Source organism: Sinocyclocheilus anshuiensis, unplaced genomic scaffold (assembly GCF_001515605.1).
Source record: "Sinocyclocheilus anshuiensis isolate Anshui unplaced genomic scaffold, SAMN03320099.WGS_v1.1 scaffold991, whole genome shotgun sequence".
Taxonomy (NCBI): Eukaryota; Metazoa; Chordata; class Actinopteri; order Cypriniformes; family Cyprinidae; genus Sinocyclocheilus; species Sinocyclocheilus anshuiensis.
This window is the reverse complement of record NW_015547702.1, coordinates 824,372-843,889: the sequence shown is the minus strand read 5'-3', so window position 1 is coordinate 843,889 and position 19,518 is coordinate 824,372. Positions and strand designations below refer to the sequence as shown.

Sequence of the window (19,518 nt, the reverse complement as noted above, 5' to 3'; positions counted from 1 at the left end):
GGTGAAATCAGTCTACTCAAATCTGCAGACTGGCTCTGATTTTCAGCAACTAGCGCCATCTAGGCAAGCCTAGACTTTTGGCCCGATTCACAGTCTGGAAGAGCCTTAAAGAGCAAATATCTTGATGAGTCAGTCTTTGTGAAAAAGATGTGCAGGTAATGTGCACTTGTAGTGAACTTCAAAGCTTCAAATTATATTTTTAATAGTGCTGTCAAACGATTAATCACGATTAATCGCATCCGAAATAAACGTTCTTGTTTACATAATATATGTGTGTATACTGTGTTCATTAATTATGTATATATAAATACAAATGCATGTATATATTTAAGAAAAATATGTTACGTTTATATATTAAATATATTTATATATGATATAATTTATATAAATATAAATATATACATGTAAATATTTTCAAAATATATACTGTATGTGTGTTTATTTATATATACATAATAAATATACACAGTACACACACATATATTATGTAAACAAAAACTTTTATTTTGGATGCGATTAATCGCGATTAATCGTTTGACAGCACTAAGAAAAAACTTTCACACCAAAAGTGAAATGAATATGCCTCAGGCTGAAGGAAATGTAAATTCACGTCTGTACAGTAGAGGGCGCAGCTCAAACTAATTGCATGAATAATATGACGCAGGAGAAGAAAGTTCAACACTATTCCGCAATAACAAAAATGAAAAGCAAATGTGTCATTTTTGCTTAGCATGGGTAAATTGGATCATCAAAGGTCAGTGGCAAAGTGGGATTAAATACATAAATGATATTTGTCTTTTTTAACATATTTAATTATTGCAGGTTTGTATAATATTCTTTGTTTGCAGAAAACTGAATCTGTTTTTGTGCAGGTGAGATGAGTAAATACATGTTCATATTTAGTCTAGAACTACAGTAAGATCATGTTCACACACAACGCCTCTGCACTTACTCCCGATTTCTCTCAACATGGCAACACCAGAGCTGTCAGTCGAGACATGGGAAACAAAGTAACTGGCGTTACTTATTTGAAAAAGTAACTCCGATATTTCCTTCCAAATTAAAAAGTAATGCATTACTTAAGTAGTTACTTAAAAAAAAAGTAATCTGATTACGTAACTCGCATTACTCGCCCTGTGAAATCCATTTCATTTTTTCTCAAATTTTGGTGTTTCTGTTTAAATTTTTCTGGATTCCATTTTAATTGTTAAATTAGAATTAAGTAATCTAACAAAGTCTAACTAAATCAAATATTTGTTATTCTTAACGAATATGATTTTTCTATAAAACAACAGATAATCATTAATGACTGAATTTATTTGAAGCCAAATGAAAAAGATTATTTGAAGGCTATTCATAATTCAGAGGATTCGAGAATATAAAGCACCTGATTCTATGTTGTACCCTTATAATAATACCTTATATATCCAATGTAAAGAACATAAATTACAAATATGCAGTTACGTTGACGGATTAATTACGATTATATAATCAGGCTGCTTTGCACATGTGGATGGCCATGTAAGTCATTTCTGAATGGCAGCGGATCTTTGCTAGAGACAGTACCATAGCGTTCTTGATCCCGGTCTTGGATGCGCCGCCTCCTCCAGCGGTGATGATCAGGCCGGTCTGGGGGTGGATTTTCACAGTATAGAGAGGGAAGGGGGCTCTGTACAGCTCAGGCGCTCTTCGTTTACCCATGCTGCTCTGTGATCTCTGGACTCTGGTCTGAAAGTAAATTATTGATTGTTACAGACAATTCTACAAAAAAACAATACACAACTCAATATTATTGTTCATACAACTTTTAGTATTTCTGTAGTAGTATATATAATGTGCACAGTGTACAAATTGTCTGTATGAATGCATTTGGGTCAAAGAAGAAAAGTGGTTTTCTAGTATCAAAACAATAAAAGTTTAATGCGGCTTTACATTTTATTTCCATACATTAGAATGTGTCCTGCTTATTCAGAGAAAAAAAATAATGACTCTTTTATATATTTTAATAAGTACAGGTCAGAATAAGTATGTTGTTTCATCACTTGCTCAGCAATGGATGCTCTGCAGTGAATGGGTGCCGTCAGAATGAGAGTCCAAACAGCTGATAAAAACATCACAATAATCCACAAGCTGCATGTTTGCAATAAACAAATCCATCATACATAACGCATTTTGAACTTCAAACCTTTGCTCCCGGATAAAATACAAGTCTATCCATAATATTGCGTTCTCCAGTGAAAAAGTTGTCTCGTCTGAATTAAGTGAGACATATGCAAAGATCAAGCACTGTTTACAAGCCAAGACAGTCCAAAACTGTTTTAAAGTTTAAATGTCTTGAAAATGAGGGATTTGTTTCTTACAAACACAGCTTTTGTCTTCTCCAGATGTTAACTGATGGACTGGAGTGCTGTGGATTACTTGTGGATTATTGTGATGTTTTTATCAGCTGTTTGGACTCTCATTCTGACGGCACCCATTCACTGCAGAGGATCATGCAATGCTACATTTCCTTAAACCTGATGACGAAACAAACTCATCTGCATCTGGGGTGTTCTGAGGGTGGGAAAACGTTCATGTTTGATTAAACAGTAATATAACAGAAAGAAACATGCACTGACATATCTTAAAACATGTAAGTGTCAACGATTTGTCTCAAGACGCACACCAATAATGCTTTTTCTAAGGCACGTTTATAAAAGCCACTTAAATGTCCTAATTGAACTGTGGCTTAATCCTGGCTTGATCTAAGCCCTGTCTGTGAAACCCGGGGCCGGTTGCAGAAACATAGCCACCATGTTAAGACTGTGTCTTAAGAACTAGTTTGACCAACTAGCAGTTGCCAAGAATCAGTCTCTTGTATTTTCCAATACAAATAAGAACAATCTACCTTTTCATAACTGAATTTAAAAAGTCCTGACCAGTCTTGAAGAAGAAGAAAAAAAATAGGTGACAAAAATTTAAAAACAGTTTATGTCTGAGATCTTCTTTCTGGCAGTATACCCTCTTATAGACAGACTTCAATTACAACACTTATAAACACATCTAGTTCATGCATCACTGTATGCTGTTATTCAACAATGAACACTGGATTTTCTGGGTTTCCATTCACTGCACCTTCATCACTTCAGCTCTTCAGTTTTCCAGACACATCAAAACAGGGTAACGTTACATCCTACTCCAGAGAGACTCGTTCAGACAACGGGATGTAAGCATCACTGCACTGATACATTCGGTTCCGTTTATTCTTGTATGCATGCTGTGTTTGTTCGCTATCTCTCTCTCAGGCTCGAGGTGTGTGAGGCACTGCACCTGTGTCAGTGGACGTGCTCCAGTCTCTTACTCCAGTTACTCCAGTGTATAGTGGACATGCCACTGTCTTTTCCACTGGATCTCTCACAACATTTGTCAAAGACCCACCATCTACTTCCTCTGATTCGCTAGATCACGTCAGCAGAGCGTCACAGCCTACGCGCCTGCGTGCATGGCGTCAAACGCACAACCGTAATGAACGTAGTAACGACGCAACTGGAAGTTTGAATGGAGCAAACTGAAGGGATTTGTGCATTAAGCGAGCGTGCTAAATGTAAAATAAACATACCTACCCAGCTTTAATCAAGCGCTTAAGCCGTGGTGAAATATGAATTTAGACTAAAATATTCAGCTTTACTACTCAACAGTCGGTGGCAACCCAAGCCATTTTCAAAAAGGTGGTGCAATTTTGAAATGGTTAAATAAACAAATACAAAACAAATTTAAATAAATTATTTCTAATTAAATGTAATACTTTTAATAAATATAATTCAAATACAATATCAAATTTAAAAACTAAACAAATTAAATAACTTATATGTGACTGGAATTATATGAATAGTATAAATTTGAATTTCATTAATTAATTAATATTACTTTAGAATACTCTAGGTGGCAACCTGAGACTCTAAATTGTCAAAGCTGTTATTAAGCTGAAAAGCAGAAAGGCAGCTGAGAGGATTCAAATGATATGCATAAAATACATATTTGTAGCACAAAATGGTGTTATATGCAAATGGAAAGTATATAATAAAATCTAACCAGGTGACATGCATTTTGCACTATTAATGAGTTTACTCTTGTTTACAGCATTTACCTTCAAAGAACGACCGTATAGAGATGGTTGTTTCTTTTGCAATATGTTGCTATTACATTGTTAAAAAGCTATTCAATTTGATTTCATATTTAAAAGTATTTTAGAAATCACCTCCTTAACCACATGTAAAGCACATGCACATATTTGCCAAAGTGAGTTTTATTGTCATTTTCCTTTTCAGAGAGAGTCAGAGAGAAAAACAAAACTGTGTTTTCTGGGAAATCGTGGTGTGACATCAACATTTAAGAAACATTATTTACAGCAACCCAGCAACACAATGATAGAGACTAATATATTAGCCCCCTGTTCACCCTACAAGGACCCTTTGTGCAGTTTCATACCGCAGTATTTAAATAAAACAGCTTATCACGTGCATTTGAACATAGAATTGGGCAATGTACTAGAAGTGGAGCAGAAAAGAGAATGTGACTAAAGGCCAGTTTCTTCACTCTGCTTTTCTGTGAAGCTTTAAAGTCCCAAACTTCCACATGTATAATGAAGTACTAGATAATTGTTCCCCTGTGAACCTCTGAGGCAGAGCGAATTTAATAATTACCATACTCCTGGTCTCCCTCAGGTTCCCTTTGTGTACTTAGCAACAAGAGCCTGGGAATATATATTAATTACCGAAAACGGCACGGTCGGTATGTTAGGCCTATGAAGCGCTTTCATAACAGAGGAGGTCTGCTCGGTGATAATGTGATGTCACATTCATGGTTGAGTAGTGTGAGTTGATGTGATGTGTTTGTCAGGCACGATGTGATGTTGATGTGTTCTATCTATGTTTTATAAAGGTCAGCTGTCTGACTATTGATTACTTGTTCAATACAGGGTTTCAGTGGAATAATCAATATGACCCTGAGGTGATGTCAGCCGAGGCATCCGGTGTCAGACAGTCGTGTCAGTTTTAACAGTGGCGAAAACATGTAATTTTATGTCATGTTATTATGATTAATATTAAACCAACCTTTTTAAACATGCCGAGAGCTAGATATTGGTCCACAGCTATCCAAACAGGCATAAATTTAGCCCTAGTGTGTGTGTGTGTGTGTGTGAGAGAGTGTGAGTGTGTGTGTGTGTGTGTGAGAGAGAGAGTGCGAGTGTGTGTGTGTGTGTGTGTGTGGGAGAGATATTATACATTTACAGACTTAATTGTGTGATGTTGTAACTTCTCACTCCTTGTTCTAGAACCTAAAACGTGCATTTATGCTTTCAATTTGAATTATTTTGCAAGTAAATTCGTAATCGTAAAAGGCTTTGTTTACACTGAGAGTGCTGACAGTTTTGTTGAGAATACATTGAAAAAGCCCAATATTATTCACATAGTGTTTCATTATATATCCATAAAAACTCCCTATAGGTTTTGTAATAAGATGGGCTGCATATTTGGCTGGCCTGTGCTCCAAAATCCGTGCCCACGGAAGGGGGTGTGAAAATGAGGGGGTGACATCGACGCGAGTTTACCGATCCTACTATAGAGAAGGTCAAGCTCATGAATATTAAACAGGTCGCGTGATTGGCCGCTTCCAAAGATACGTTAGCACATTTGAATGAATATTCATGTTGTGAGCCGTCGCCATAGTACGACTGGTAATTTTCGTTTGTAGCGTTGAGAAGTCTGATTCATTTAAGCGAATCGGTTCGCTCGAAATGGTCAAATCAGAGAGTCTATTCAAACGAGTCAACGCTGAAACGCGTTCTAAAAAGTCGCGCGCGGCATTTAACGTCCTGTTTTTTGGGTTTGTTTTTGTAGAAACATAAATAGTTTGCCTTTATAACTTGTGATTGCATTACAGAGACTGAGCCTTTAACATGACAGCAACGTCTCCTTCACTGTCTAATTGATGAAGGGAATATGGCATTTTCCTAAATACTGCTATTAATGAAATGTTTTCGATTACGAATTATAAATAGCGTTTGGCGTTAGGCTACATACTGTATGTAACCTATTTGTCAGCTTCACTCAGACATAACTTTCTCCATTCAAACCAAATGATTCACGAAAGCTTTAAGAATCGGTTCGTACGAATCGTTAGTAAGAACCGACTCAAGACAACAATTCCTCCGCGAATCGGACATCACGTTCGTTTGCATTTGGAAAGTGATCTCTCCGTAGGCTATATACACACAGACTCCCCGAAAAGTCAGGTTTGTCAGGTCTGGTTTATCAGGACAGCGGAACTGAAGCGGTGCCAGTATCACCTTCTTTCATCCACGAAACGGGAAGTCGCGTGATTATTAATGACTTTTGGTGAAAAAAGCCTTCGGATCGAGCATACGGTGGATTTTCATGTGTTTCACGGGTGGTTTTTAGATTGATCTTTGGCACACTTTACATCCTCGAAGGAGCCACAGATCGGAGCGTGCTATGGATACGTTACGGATAAACGCAGCTGCATTTTCATGAGAAACGGACTGTCTGAAGAGAGATCCACGTTTTCATCACTGAACCTCTGCGAAAATCTTAATTCGCACGTCTTGTGGTAATTCCAATAGCGAAAATGTCAGGATATGTACCATTTATAAGCATAACAGAAGGCAGTAGCGCTGTATTGTGAGATGCATTTCCATATTTCACACAGCACCGGAGCGCAACATGTATTTCCTGCGTGAATCCTGTACGCACCGTTAATGCACAGGATGCATTTTAACAGACTGTATCAGGCCGAGATGCGCTCTCCGATCACGATCGCGTCAGTTTTCTCGATTTAAGCTGCCGTTCGGGTTTTATTTTGCTTATCACGGGGTGTCATGCTGATCTGGGGCGAAACATCTCGTTCAGTGGTCGCCTCGCTTCCTTCCTGAGTCCTGATATTCTTCATCCATGCCAGGATTCACCATGGAAACCCACCGTGAGCGCTGGTGGACACCGAGACTGGATCCTGGATTGGAAACAGAGAGGCTGGCGGATGTGTAAACAGCTCTTTTTGTCGCCTTCATGCCAACTTGCTGAGACTTGTCTTTGCAGATCTCAGAAAAACAAAGGCGTGTAGCTGGGGGCATTTGTTCGGGAAGCACATGCCATGTGCTCTAGGCACTGGTGGGGGCGATGCCACAAACATACATGCATGCAAGATCTGATTCGGTGTCTAAACATGCCAGGCATGACAATCAGTTGGCCGCTTCGAATCTGATCTCAAGTTTGGACATTGACGAACACGTTTCCAGGCAATGTTTTTCCAGCATCCGATGCATTAAAACCCACACGGAGTGTTAGGGTGTATTCACACCAGGAAAGTCTGCTAGTTCACTTGCTTTGGTCCGGACCAAATACAATGTTGTTGTTTTTTGTTTGGTGTGGTTTGCTTTCACACTGTCCTTTTTGCAAGTGAACCAGAAATTGTAACCAAAACCACACGTGTGCTAAGGTCATCCATTCATCGGTTCATCCATTCAACCGTACCAGAGTTCGTTTGGAAGCAGACCACCTCTTCAGCTGGGTCTCGGTACGGTTGTTTGGTCCTCACCTGAGTGCGATTGCTGTATTCATACCTGCCCAAAAGATCTGCACCAAGGGGGGAAACGAACTTGAGCAAAGCCACTAGAAGGCAAGCCTGCAACCTTTAGCCAAAAAGCATATCGGCTAATGCTAAGGCAGTATGTGGCGAAGGAAACCAGAGGCGTTTTTTTTTAATGCATGTCAATGAAGAAGAGGCTTCACTACGCTGAATAAACAGCTTTTGAGAGGAAACGGCTTATCATTTAATGAATCCACAGCCTATCGGCTAATCCTCAACACGTTTTACACTAAACAGTACTTTTGGATTGAACTATTTTTAGAATTCACCCCCAAAAAAATGCAGTTTTATAAGAGAAGTCACTGATTTTTTGCGACAGGTGGGATTTAGCTTACAGCACTTCTCATTCATTCCTATGGGATCTGTAAACGGCGATTGAGTGTCAAACAACTCAGACTGAAATTCATTGACGTCAAGGCTGTAATGTGATTGGTTATTAAGGCCCACATGATACAAGTTAGCCGTTACGCTTTCTCCAATAGTAAGTAATACAGACCCTCTCATCTCCCTATAGTAAGACTCGAGTTTGATTCAGTCGAACCAAACAAAATAGGTGTGAATACACCCTTAGTTTTTATAGCATCTTTTACAATCCAGCACTCCAGAATGCACCGGAACCGGGCCTTTTCGGAGCCCGAGTATTCTGCGGAGTATTCGGCGGACTGTTCGGTCACCCTGCCCTCGGACCCCGGGCAGGCAGTGGGACGCACCCACGAGGTGACTGTGCGCAGCTCCGGCTGCTGCCTGTGTCTGCCGCGGTTCATGCGTCTGACCTTCGCGCCGGACTCTCTGGAGAACCTCTACCAGACCTACTTCCGCCGGCAGCGGCACGAGACCCTGCTGGTGCTGGTGGTGTTCGCGGCCCTCTTCGACTGCTACGTCATTGTGATGTGCACTGTGCTTTACACGAGCGATAAGCTGGCGTCTGTGGCCGTGGCGTCGGTGGGGCTGGCGGCAGACGTCCTGCTGTACCTGCTGTGCCGGTTCGGTCTGCTCCCGGACCGTGTGACGCGCCGCCTGGTGCCCTACGTCTTGTGGGTGCTCATAGCGGCCCAGAACTTCTGTTACCTAGGACTGAACTTCGCCCGCTTCCATCAGCCCAGCGACACGGTGGGCTGGCAGGCATTTTTTAGCTTTTCCTTCTTTCTGACATTGCCGCTGCGGCTGACCCCTATAGTGCTGATCACAGCCGTGTCCTGCGGTGTGCACACGCTTGTCCTGGGTGTCACGATTGCCCAGCAGCAGCAGGAGGACATTCAGGGGGCGGCTCTTGGAAGACAGGTGAGAAAAATGATGCCAGCGGTTTGGAGGAGTAAAGATGGGTCTTGAGAGATTCGAACGATCATGATCCATGTTCCACGTTCCATGAAGAAGGTTTAAAATCTCTATGGAACCTTTCCAATCCACAAAAGTTCCAAAAGAACCATTTTTGTTTCCCCAAAGAACCTTTCAGTAGTCAGTTCTTGTGTGAAGAAAATTCTGACTTGATTTAAAAAAAAAAAAAAATGATGCCAGCAGTTTGGAAGAGTGAAGATGGTTCATAAGGTTCTTTATTGGCATCTACGGTTCCGTGAAGAACCTTTAAAATCTCTATGGAACCTTTCCAATCCACAAAAGGTCCAAAAGAGCAATTTTTGGTTCCCCAAAGAACCTTTCAGTGATCACACTCTTAAAAATAAAGGTTCCAAAAGGGGGTTTTCACAGTGATGCCATAGAAGAACCAGTGTTGGTTCCCCAAAGAACCTTTCAGTGAGCAGTTCATAAAAGAACCATTTTTTCTTACTGTGAAGAACATTTTAATAATCTAAAGAACCTTTTTCCACTGTAAAGAACCTTTTGTGGAATGAAAAGTTTCCATGGATGGTTGTGGAATCACTAGGGCCTTTCGCGCCGTGGGAACCTTTTCATAGTACCAGAACTAATTGTGGAACTACCCACTTTTTGGCGTTTTCGCACCGCCGGAACTAGGTGCGATTTTAGTACCGGACTGCCTTTTTCGAGAGCCAAATTAGCTCCTACAGGGTCTAACAGCACAACTGGTACTAATCGTGACGTAAGTAGACATTGATTGGCCAAACGCGTATGAAAACGCCCTCACCCACAATGATTTAAAACGCCATGTAAACATACTGTAAACGTTGTGTCAACTTATTTCGCAAGTATGGAGAACAGCGATAGATGGACGGACACTGAAGTGCAGGCACTTGTAGCAAATATAGCACTGCCAGTTGTCGTTGGAGATTCTTAGTCCTCCTTTCCGTTCTTTCAGTCGCTTTACGTAAACGTCGACTTTCCATGTCCATTATTGTGAAACCCGCGAGACAAAACAAAAACACAGCTCCGATCACAGCGTCCTCCATCCTCCTGTTGTTAATGTTGTTCTTCTTTGTTTCTGTTGTTGAACGCCGCGCACAAATGACGTCGCTGTCGACCGGCTTACGTCACTTCTAAGTACACACTCTCGGTGCGAATGCAACCCTTTAAATGGTACTGGGAAATAGTTCGCGCAAAATCGTCCCAGTACTTTAGTACTGTACATTTAGTTCTGGAACTAAAGCGGTGCGAAAGGCCCTATTGATGCCAATAAGGAACCTTTATTTTTAAGAGTGCAGTTTTTAAAAGAACCATGTTTTGCTAAGTGTGAAGAACATTTTTCCACTAAAAAGAACCTTTTGTGGAATTAAACAATTCCACGGATGTTAAAGGTTCTTCATGGAACCATCGATGCCAATAAAGAACCTTTATTTTTAGAACTATTTACCACCATTTAGAAAATTTAGAACCATTTAGAAAAACATGGTTCTTCTAAGAACCAACCACTGAAAGTTGCTTTGAGGAACCAAAAATGATTCCTCTTAGAGGAATCACTGAGAAAAAAAACTTTTTAAAGCTTTATTTTTTAATGGTGTAAATGATGTGTTCAAATCTTCTCACAGTTCCTCCTGAGGTTTCTGATCAAAGTCCGATTCAACTGGTGTTAACCTGAGAACGTGAAAGACTCAATGACAACAATTTTTGGCATCAAACAAGCACATGCTTTGTAGTTTAAAGGCTGCATGAAGATTTGACTCTTTAATATATATCTCAGTCATTTAAATCTTAAATTGTTAAGATACGTGTCATTAAATTTATACTTGTCTTAGTCATTTTGACGGGAATACATCTTAAAAAGCCTTGTAGATTCAAGCCTCGTAGACTTGGGACAATTTTACACAGACACACACACACACACACATATAGATATCTATATATCTATATAAATATAATAACTAACAAAATATATAAATCTACCTGCCAATGTTGGTACTATTAAAATATTGATATTAAGGTAACACTTTATAATAAGCTTCCATTAGTTTAGCATTAACTAACAATGAGCAATACATTTGTTGTTATATTTATTCATCTTTGTTGATGTTGGTTAATAAAAATACAACTGTTCATTGTTAGTTCATGTTAGCTCATGTGTATTAAATAATATTAACAGATACAAATGTTGATCAATTAGTAAATGTTGAAATGACATGTTTTAGAAGTGTTTTCATTGTTAGTTCATGTTAACTAATGCAGTTAAATAATGTTAAAAAATGAAACCTTTATCAGAAAGTTTAAATGTTAACTTTATCCAGACTGAACTTCAGATTTAGTAATACAATTATTTTATGGATACAATTGCATCTGATCTCAAGCTACAATCTAAATAAAGGTTCTGTATTGGCATTGATGGTCCAATGAAGAGCCTTTAACTTCCATGGAACCTTTCTATTCAACAAAAAGGTTCTTTATAATGGAAAAAGGTTCTTTAGATTATTAAAATGTTCTTCACACTAAAAGAAATGGTTGTTTAAAAGAACTGTTCGCTTTGGGGAACCTAAAATTGTTTTTCTATGACTGTGAAAACTCCTTTTTGTAACGTTAACCAGCAGCCTAAAGACAAAGTACAGTGGTGAACAAAATTATTAGAACACTAGTATTTTCACCAGCTAAAAATGGTTTTAAGTTATGACTTAAAACCATTTTTTTAGCTAGTGGAAATACTAGTGTTCTAATCGTTTTGGCCACCACTGTAAGTTTAAATTCAAAGGCATCAAACATCCAGATCACATTCATGTGTACAATCGATCACATTTCTTTTTCTAAGGAAGAGAAAGAACTTTTCAGATGATGGCTGTGCGAGTGGAAAATGTTGTATGTTAGAGTAGCCTCTGGTCTCCACTTGACAACAAAATTGTTCTGTATTGCATTTTAAGAAAAGCGTAGACGTTTCTGGTGCAAAAGATGTCAACAGACGCAGACCATTATATCATTCCATGGATTTAGGCTCGCGTGAAGGGTTTCTTTACAAATACTCAGAATTACTCGAAACCTTTGAACCAAAAGGCCATCAAGTTGATGTAGAGTTATTTTCAAGACAATTAAACATATTTTTAAAGGGGTCATATGATGCGATTTCAATTTTTCCTTTCTCTTTGGAGTGTTACAAGCTCTTGGTGCATAAAGAAGATCTGTAAAGTTGCAAAGACTAAACTACGGTACACTTATAATAAGTACTTATATTTGGACTATTGTAGCCTGGTCGGGTCGTCACCGCTGAGGAGTAACACATACCTGCGTGAATCGCCAGAGACATAAACTTAGAGAAGTAGCTCCGGTTGGAATGTTCTTCCGTGTGATGTGTGCAGTTCTGTTTATTAACTGCTAGAGCGCCAAAAGTTGCATAGTGCTGCTTTAAAGTGCCCCTATTATGGGTAATGAATGGTTCATATTTTGGTTTTGGGAGTCCCCAACAACAGATGTCAACCTGTTGCAAGGTCAAAAAACACTTTCATTGTCTTATAATATGCATTTATTTTTACCTTACTTGCTCAACGACTCCCAAACGATTCGCTCAGCGATTCATAATCTGCAGTGATTGGTCAGATTGGTCTCATTTTCATTTCATCATGCCTGTGATGCCTGATAATACTATTGGATAAAGCAGCGTTTGTGAGCGCAGTGCTGCTTTGTGTACAGCGTTACCGGGGAAACTGCTATTTTTACCGCTCCAGAAGCGGCACCTAGTGGCAAAGAATGAAATTTGCATTTTCATTCAGACCAACCGAAAAGACCAACAAGTGGGCGGGGAATATGCTAATGTTTCATGTTATCGTCAACATGAAACGGCTTGGGATTCGTTTTAAAAACGACTCGTTTCAATGATTCAGAGTCGACTCTTTCTTTTGAGAGACAATAACTTTATACACGGAGCACTTTCAGATTTAAAACTTTGCAGGATGTTTTCATTGACTTAGAGCTGTGTTACACACTGCATGAAAGGTAATTTTCAAAAATCCATAATAGGGGCACTTTAATTTATATGCTTATTTGTCATGAAAATAATGTTACAATGCAGAAAATCTGGTCTTCTTAATATAATATAATATCTTTTGTTTTGGGGATGAAATATGACTGGATATGAGTTCATCGGATTCATCTAATACATCATAAATAGTAAGCTGATATTTGCTTCAGTGGCGTTTGTGTCGCTGCATTCATAAGATGGTGACGGGGCCAGAAGGGCCGGCAGGTGGGTGTTGCTCTTCTTACTCAGCAAGACTGTTTTTGGGACAAACTGCAGCCCCAAGAGGCAGAACACAGAAAGCAGTTTATTCAAATACATTTCAGAGCAAGAACCTGGAGATCAATGGTTCACAGCGGGGAATCTCAGGAAACCTGTGAAGAACTAGTTTAGGCTGTTTCACCCCAAAATCAAAACCATCACGATTTATTTAATAATTTATTTATTTATTGCATTGACACTGCCTTTTTTGTGCTGATTTAAAAAAAAAAAAAAGTACAGTATTTTTTACGATGACTAATCATGTTTTCAAAAAAAAAAAAATAAAATATATATATATATATATATACGTGATGACAGTATTTTAGTAGTGCCTTTTTGTATTAATTTAAAAACATATTACAGTAGTTTTATTTACTAGTTTTGCAATTATTACAGTATTTTAAATGATGATTATTCTTGTATTATAAATTATATCTACTGATAAATAATGGCAGTATTTGTTGTACTAACTTTTTTGTGGTGATTTTTGTTTTAATTTAAACAGTTATTCATTTATTACCATTTTTCATGATGATTAATCATGTTTTCTAAATTACATATGCAAATAAATATAGCATTTTTACATAATGGTAGTATTTGTTGTAATGCCTTTTTTTGTGTTGATTTAAAAAATATTAAAGTATTTTACTTAGTTGTTCCATTATTACCATATTTTCAGGATGATTAACCGTGTTCTTCTAAATTATATCTACAAATAAATATAGTAGTCTAAAAAAACACGCTAGGTGAGGAAGGCTTGTTTGTCATGTCATGATGGTGCTGTTGTGTTTTGCAGTTGCTGGCCAACATTGTGATCTACTTCTGTGCCATCACCGTGGGCGTCATGTCGTATTACATGGCCGACCGCAAACACCGCAAGGCCTTTCTGGAGGCCCGGCAGTCGCTGGAGGTGAAGCTCAACATGGAGGAGCAAAGTCAGCAGCAGGTGAGAGAGACAACCAGACCAAACCAACATGAGCGTGTGGAATTTCATGCTGGCCAATCAGTTCCTTCACTAGAGATGCAAGGTCTCAAGACACGTTTTTTAAAAGCGGAACTTTTAACTTGAGCGTAGCATTTTTAGAACTCAGTGTCATGCAAAAGACTCGAGAGCAGTAGAAAAACTAGAAAAGTGGAATTCATAAACCTTTTCTGTGCGTTACCAACACCTTGATGATAACTAGTGAACTCTGTGAATTAAACATGCAGTGTAGTGAGGTCGTGGGACAACAGTGCTGCATGTTAGTGCTTGAAACGTTGCATAATGTGTACTATTTCACATGCTGTTTCTTAAAGTAGAAGGCATCATACAGTATACTGAAACATTCACTGTGTTCAGAATACAGTAAAGGCCGTTTCACACTGAGCGCGATGCAAAAAAGCGAGGCGAATCACAGACGAACGTTACTTTCACACCGAGCGCGAAACGCTTTAGGTAGTGTTCAATTTCCAACATAGCTAGTCATTATTTTTTGCAGTTCCGATTGATGCCACTAGTGGTGCAGAAATCACATACACACTTCACCTTTGAATAATACATATGTATGTACATACATGAGAAACATCAGAACTGCTAGAAAATAACAAGTAACACATTAAATTAAACAAAGACTGAATAATGTAAATAGTGTAAAACTTGCGCCAAAAATCTTTTTTTTTATTTTGATTTTTTTTTACAGTTTTTACTGTCTTTTACAGTTTAGCATTAGCAAATAAAACTTGTTTACTTTCTGGATATATATTTCTGGTTAGGGCTGCACGATTTGTGGGAAAAAAATTGAATGTCATTTTTTTTTTGTGAAATCCAGGTTTGCTGTGCTTGTTTGTAAGGCTGTACAATTTGACCAAAATGTTGTGGTTATATATAAATATGGCTTTAAAATACTACTACTACTACTGCTAATAATAATAATGATAATAATAGTAATTTATGTAATACTTATTTGCTAAATAAAAAGAAAATAAATGTTACTATATTTTATATATCATTGTAAAACAAAAAAATTCTCATTACATGTTTGGGAAAGTGGTCGGCACGTCTTGTGTTTCCAAAGGCATGCAGCATTTACTGTGAGATGCTGCAGTCTTGAGCTGCTCGTGTGTAACTGAACACAGTGCTGCGCTTCACTCAGAAACACCATATATCTATTTAATTGAATCACACCTTTGTGGTTTGTTAATCGCTCTAAGCCATATTGCAATTTCAATTTTGATTAATCATGCAGGCATATTCCTGGTCTTAAGATGCAGTCAGTGAATTGTGAATTTTGAATAAGTGAATTGTGCAGGTTGTTTGTCAGTTGTGCAGGGATGTATGACGCATCTTCTAATCAAGCAGCTTTCTCGCATCCAAAATAAAAGTGTGTGTACATAATATATGTATGTGTACTGTGTATATATAAATACACACACATGCATGTATATATTTAAGAAAAATATGTTATGTTTATATATTAAATATATTTATATATAATATAAATTATATTAATATAAATACATACATGTAAATATTTTCAAAATATATACTGTATGTGTGTGTCTTTATATATACGTAATAAATATATATAGTACACACGCATATATTATATAAACAAAAACTTTTATTTTGGATGCGATTAATCGCGATTAATCGTTGCCCAGCACTAATGAAAATTTAATAACTCGTTTCAGCTTTTGACAATTGCTTGGTTTGTTTGTCCGTGACATCATACCTTGTAGCCCCGCCCACCGTGAAATCTTATTGGCCTAAAATCCCGCCCTACAAAACTGTTTATCAAACATCTGGGATGTTTTGATTGGTTGAGACTGTGAGAAACTTAATTAAAAGGACAGAAAATGCTTCTGGAGTTGATTTGTGTCTGTGTGAAAGATTCAGCAGTCAGTGCGACAATTACAGAGCAAACGGCTCCTATTAGCTGCAAGTTGAGAAGAGAAATAGGTGTGTGTGTGTGTGTGAGAGAGAGAGAGAAAGAGAGAGAGAGAGCAAAACAGGCCGATAAGAAGCATATGAGGAGAAACTCCCTGAATACTAATGGAAGAGCATGGGCTGCTGGGAGACGGGGTCTGCCAGCCAATCAAGGAGCATCCGGCTACGGCAGATTACCATGGCGACCAGCCTCCTGAGACGATGTCAGCTGTAATCACACTAGCGACTCCCTCCTCTTGATCCTTCTCAACCTTTATCTTCTTTTATTGTGAGACTCTCGGGTGAATGCACTGACCTGATGTTCACGCGTGTGTGTGTGTGTGTGTGTGTGTGTGTGTGTGTGTGTGTGTGTGTGTGTGTGTGTGGGAGTGCTAGAATGTAGTGTGTGTGAGGAGAGAGTGTGTGTGAGTGTGTGTGTGTGTGCTTGTCGTGTCAGAGTGGCATCACGTCGATGGCGCACCGGTCAAAGCACCGGTTAACAGGTCGCCATCTGGAGCATCAGTTAATGATTAGTGCCGTCGATGCGTCAGGGAACATATCTGACCAATAAATTTGCATATATTTGTGTGTTTTTTCCCCAAGAGGTTCATTTGCTTTTCCGTCTCTTTGAGCGAGTAAATGATAGTCAGTGTCTGTTAGCTGAGAGGTCATACCAAAAGCTGACTAAAACTTTTAGCATAGATAGAAATCAAAGTTTGTTAAGATTTCTCATATTCTCACCAAGGCTGTTTCTTAAATATATACATGCATGTGTTTGTATTTATATGTACATAAGAAATATACACAGTACGCACTCATACATTATGTAAAAACTTTTATTTTGGATGCGATTAATCGCAATTAATCGTTTGACAGCTCTAAAAAAAAATCATTTTTACAAATCCTGTTTGGACCAGATATGTTGTGCCCTATTTTTTCTGTTAGTGTTGTTTTAATTTCTTGTATTTTTCTTGGAATTAAACACGATAAAAAAATGAAATGACTTGCAATGCATTTTTTTTTCTTGGAATTAAACATGATTAAAAATGGAATTAAACACAGTAAAATTGGTTTAAAATTTGTGTTCATTTAAGAGTATTGTGTTTTCATATTAGTAGCAGAATTGTGTGAATATATCCATAAATTCTGCAGATGCAGATAGTATATGGGTGTATAATCAACGTTTGTTCTTCTGCATACAGGAGCGTCTCCTGCTGTCCATCTTACCCAAGCACATCGCAGACGAGATGCTTCAGGACATGAAGAAAGAAGCCAGTCAGAAAGAGATGCAGCAGTTCAACACCATGTACATGTATCGGCACGAGAACGTCAGGTCAGTGTGTTACAATTACCAGCAGTGTTTCAGTAAACGAGGGCAAAGCTTGATGTCGTCGTTTGATGATTGTTTGACGTTGACTGAGTGTCACATGATCTTCAGAAATCATTCTAATATCCTGATTTGCTGCTCAAGAAACATTTCTGATTATTATCAATGTTGAAAACAGTCGTGCTGCTTCATATTTTTGTGGAAATTGTGATTCAGTATCATATTTTTCAGGATTCTCTGATGAAAGTTTAGAAAGAACAGCATTTATTTGAAATGAAAATCTTGTTGTGACATTGTAAGTGTCTTTACTGTCACTTATGATCAATTTAATGTGTTTTATCTTAAAAAAAAGTGTTTTTATCTTTTTTTCAATTTCTTTCAGTTTTTTTTAGAATATCTTTTTAAAATTGTTTTGTTCATTGTCTTTACAGAATTTGTAAAAATTATTTTTGTCCGGATTTTTTTTTTTTTTAGAACTTTCAAAAAATATTTTCTGTTCAGTTTTTTTCTGTTTTTTTTTTTATATATAACATTTTTGGAAATGATTGTCTTCTTAAATATATACATGCATGTGTTTGTATTTATATGTACATAAGAAATATACACAGTACGCACTCATACATTATGTAAAAACTTTTATTTTGGATGCGATTAATCGCAATTAATCGTTTGACAGCTCTAAAAAAAAATCATTTTTACAAATCCTGTTTGGACCAGATATGTTGTGCCCTATTTTTTCTGTTAGTGTTGTTTTAATTTCTTGTATTTTTCTTGGAATTAAACACGATAAAAAAATGAAATGACTTGCAATGCATTTTTTTTTCTTGGAATTAAACATGATTAAAAATGGAATTAAACACAGTAAAATTGGTTTAAAATTTGTGTTCATTTAAGAGTATTGTGTTTTCATATTAGTAGCAGAATTGTGTGAATATATCCATAAATTCTGCAGATGCAGATAGTATATGGGTGTATAATCAACGTTTGTTCTTCTGCATACAGGAGCGTCTCCTGCTGTCCATCTTACCCAAGCACATCGCAGACGAGATGCTTCAGGACATGAAGAAAGAAGCCAGTCAGAAAGAGATGCAGCAGTTCAACACCATGTACATGTATCGGCACGAGAACGTCAGGTCAGTGTGTTACAATTACCAGCAGTGTTTCAGTAAACGAGGGCAAAGCTTGATGTCGTCGTTTGATGATTGTTTGACGTTGACTGTGTTTGTGTTGCAGTATTCTGTTCGCAGACATCGTGGGCTTCACTCAGCTGTCCTCGTTCTGTAGCGCGCAGGAGCTGGTGAAGCTGCTGAACGAATTGTTCGCCCGTTTCGACAAGCTAGCAGCTGTGAGTTACTGATATCTGTATGCAAGCTTTATTTAACACACGTTTAGTCATTTTTACAAGATGAAAATGTTTTTTGGTGACTAATGATCTTAAGCTATTCATATAGAGTGCAACAGTGGAACTTAAAGTAAAAATCACATTCATTTTCTCAATTTTTTACTACAGTGTATGGATCAGCATGATTTATCAGATGCTTCTTTCCAGCAAATGTTAAAATCCAAATTAAACCATGAAGAGATAAAACATTATGAATGACATAGTCAAGTCTCACTTTGAAAATACATTAATACTTTTATTCATCAAGGATGCATTAAATTGATTAAAAGTTACAGGAAAGACATTTATAATGTCACAAAAGATTTCTACTTTATATAACATTTTTGGAAATGATTGTCTGTTCAGTTTTTCTATTTTTAGATTTGTTAAAAATTATTGTCTGTTCCATTTATTTCCTTGTTTTATAGAATTTACAAATATTTTCTGTATAGGTTTTTTTCTTTTTAGTATTTATAAAAAATATTTTCTGTGCGGTTTTTTCTTTATAGAATTTTTAGAAATAATTGTCTGTTCAGTTTTTATTTTTCGAATTTTAAAAAATTATTTTCTGGTCCTTTTTATTTTTCTTGTTTTGTAGAATAAAAAAAATATTTTCTGGTCAGTTTTTTTTTTTTTTTTTTTAAATATTCTCTATTCAGTTT

At 37.4% G+C, this 19,518-nt stretch overlaps 2 protein-coding genes across 5 annotated transcripts in view; one reads left to right on the top strand and one right to left on the bottom strand.

The window, feature by feature from the left end:
- The window catches only part of LOC107703926 (prolactin regulatory element-binding protein), a 10,194-nt gene extending 6,740 nt beyond the window's left edge, over window positions 1-3,454 (bottom strand). The window contains exons 1-3 of one of the 3 annotated variants that reach the window (XM_016506735.1): window positions 3,310-3,454; window positions 2,972-2,974; window positions 1,567-1,731 (exon numbers count right to left, since the gene is read on the bottom strand). In XM_016506735.1, coding sequence (XP_016362221.1) covers window positions 1,567-1,701 — 135 coding nt within the window. In that variant the 5' untranslated portion in view covers window positions 1,702-1,731; window positions 2,972-2,974; window positions 3,310-3,454. Of the gene's footprint in view, window positions 1-1,566; window positions 1,732-2,971; window positions 2,975-3,114; window positions 3,137-3,309 lie in introns of those variants that run through there. The other 2 variants (XM_016506734.1, XM_016506733.1) reach the window with 2 other exon arrangements.
- Window positions 3,455-8,033: 4,579 nt separating this feature from the next.
- The window catches only part of LOC107703925 (adenylate cyclase type 3-like), a 32,611-nt gene continuing 21,126 nt past the window's right edge, over window positions 8,034-19,518 (top strand). For both annotated transcript variants that reach the window (XM_016506731.1, XM_016506730.1), the window contains exons 1-4: window positions 8,034-8,925; window positions 14,040-14,189; window positions 17,351-17,481; window positions 18,709-18,820. In XM_016506731.1, coding sequence (XP_016362217.1) covers window positions 8,251-8,925; window positions 14,040-14,189; window positions 17,351-17,481; window positions 18,709-18,820 — 1,068 coding nt within the window. In that variant the 5' untranslated portion in view covers window positions 8,034-8,250. The remainder of the gene's footprint in view (window positions 8,926-14,039; window positions 14,190-17,350; window positions 17,482-18,708; window positions 18,821-19,518) is intronic.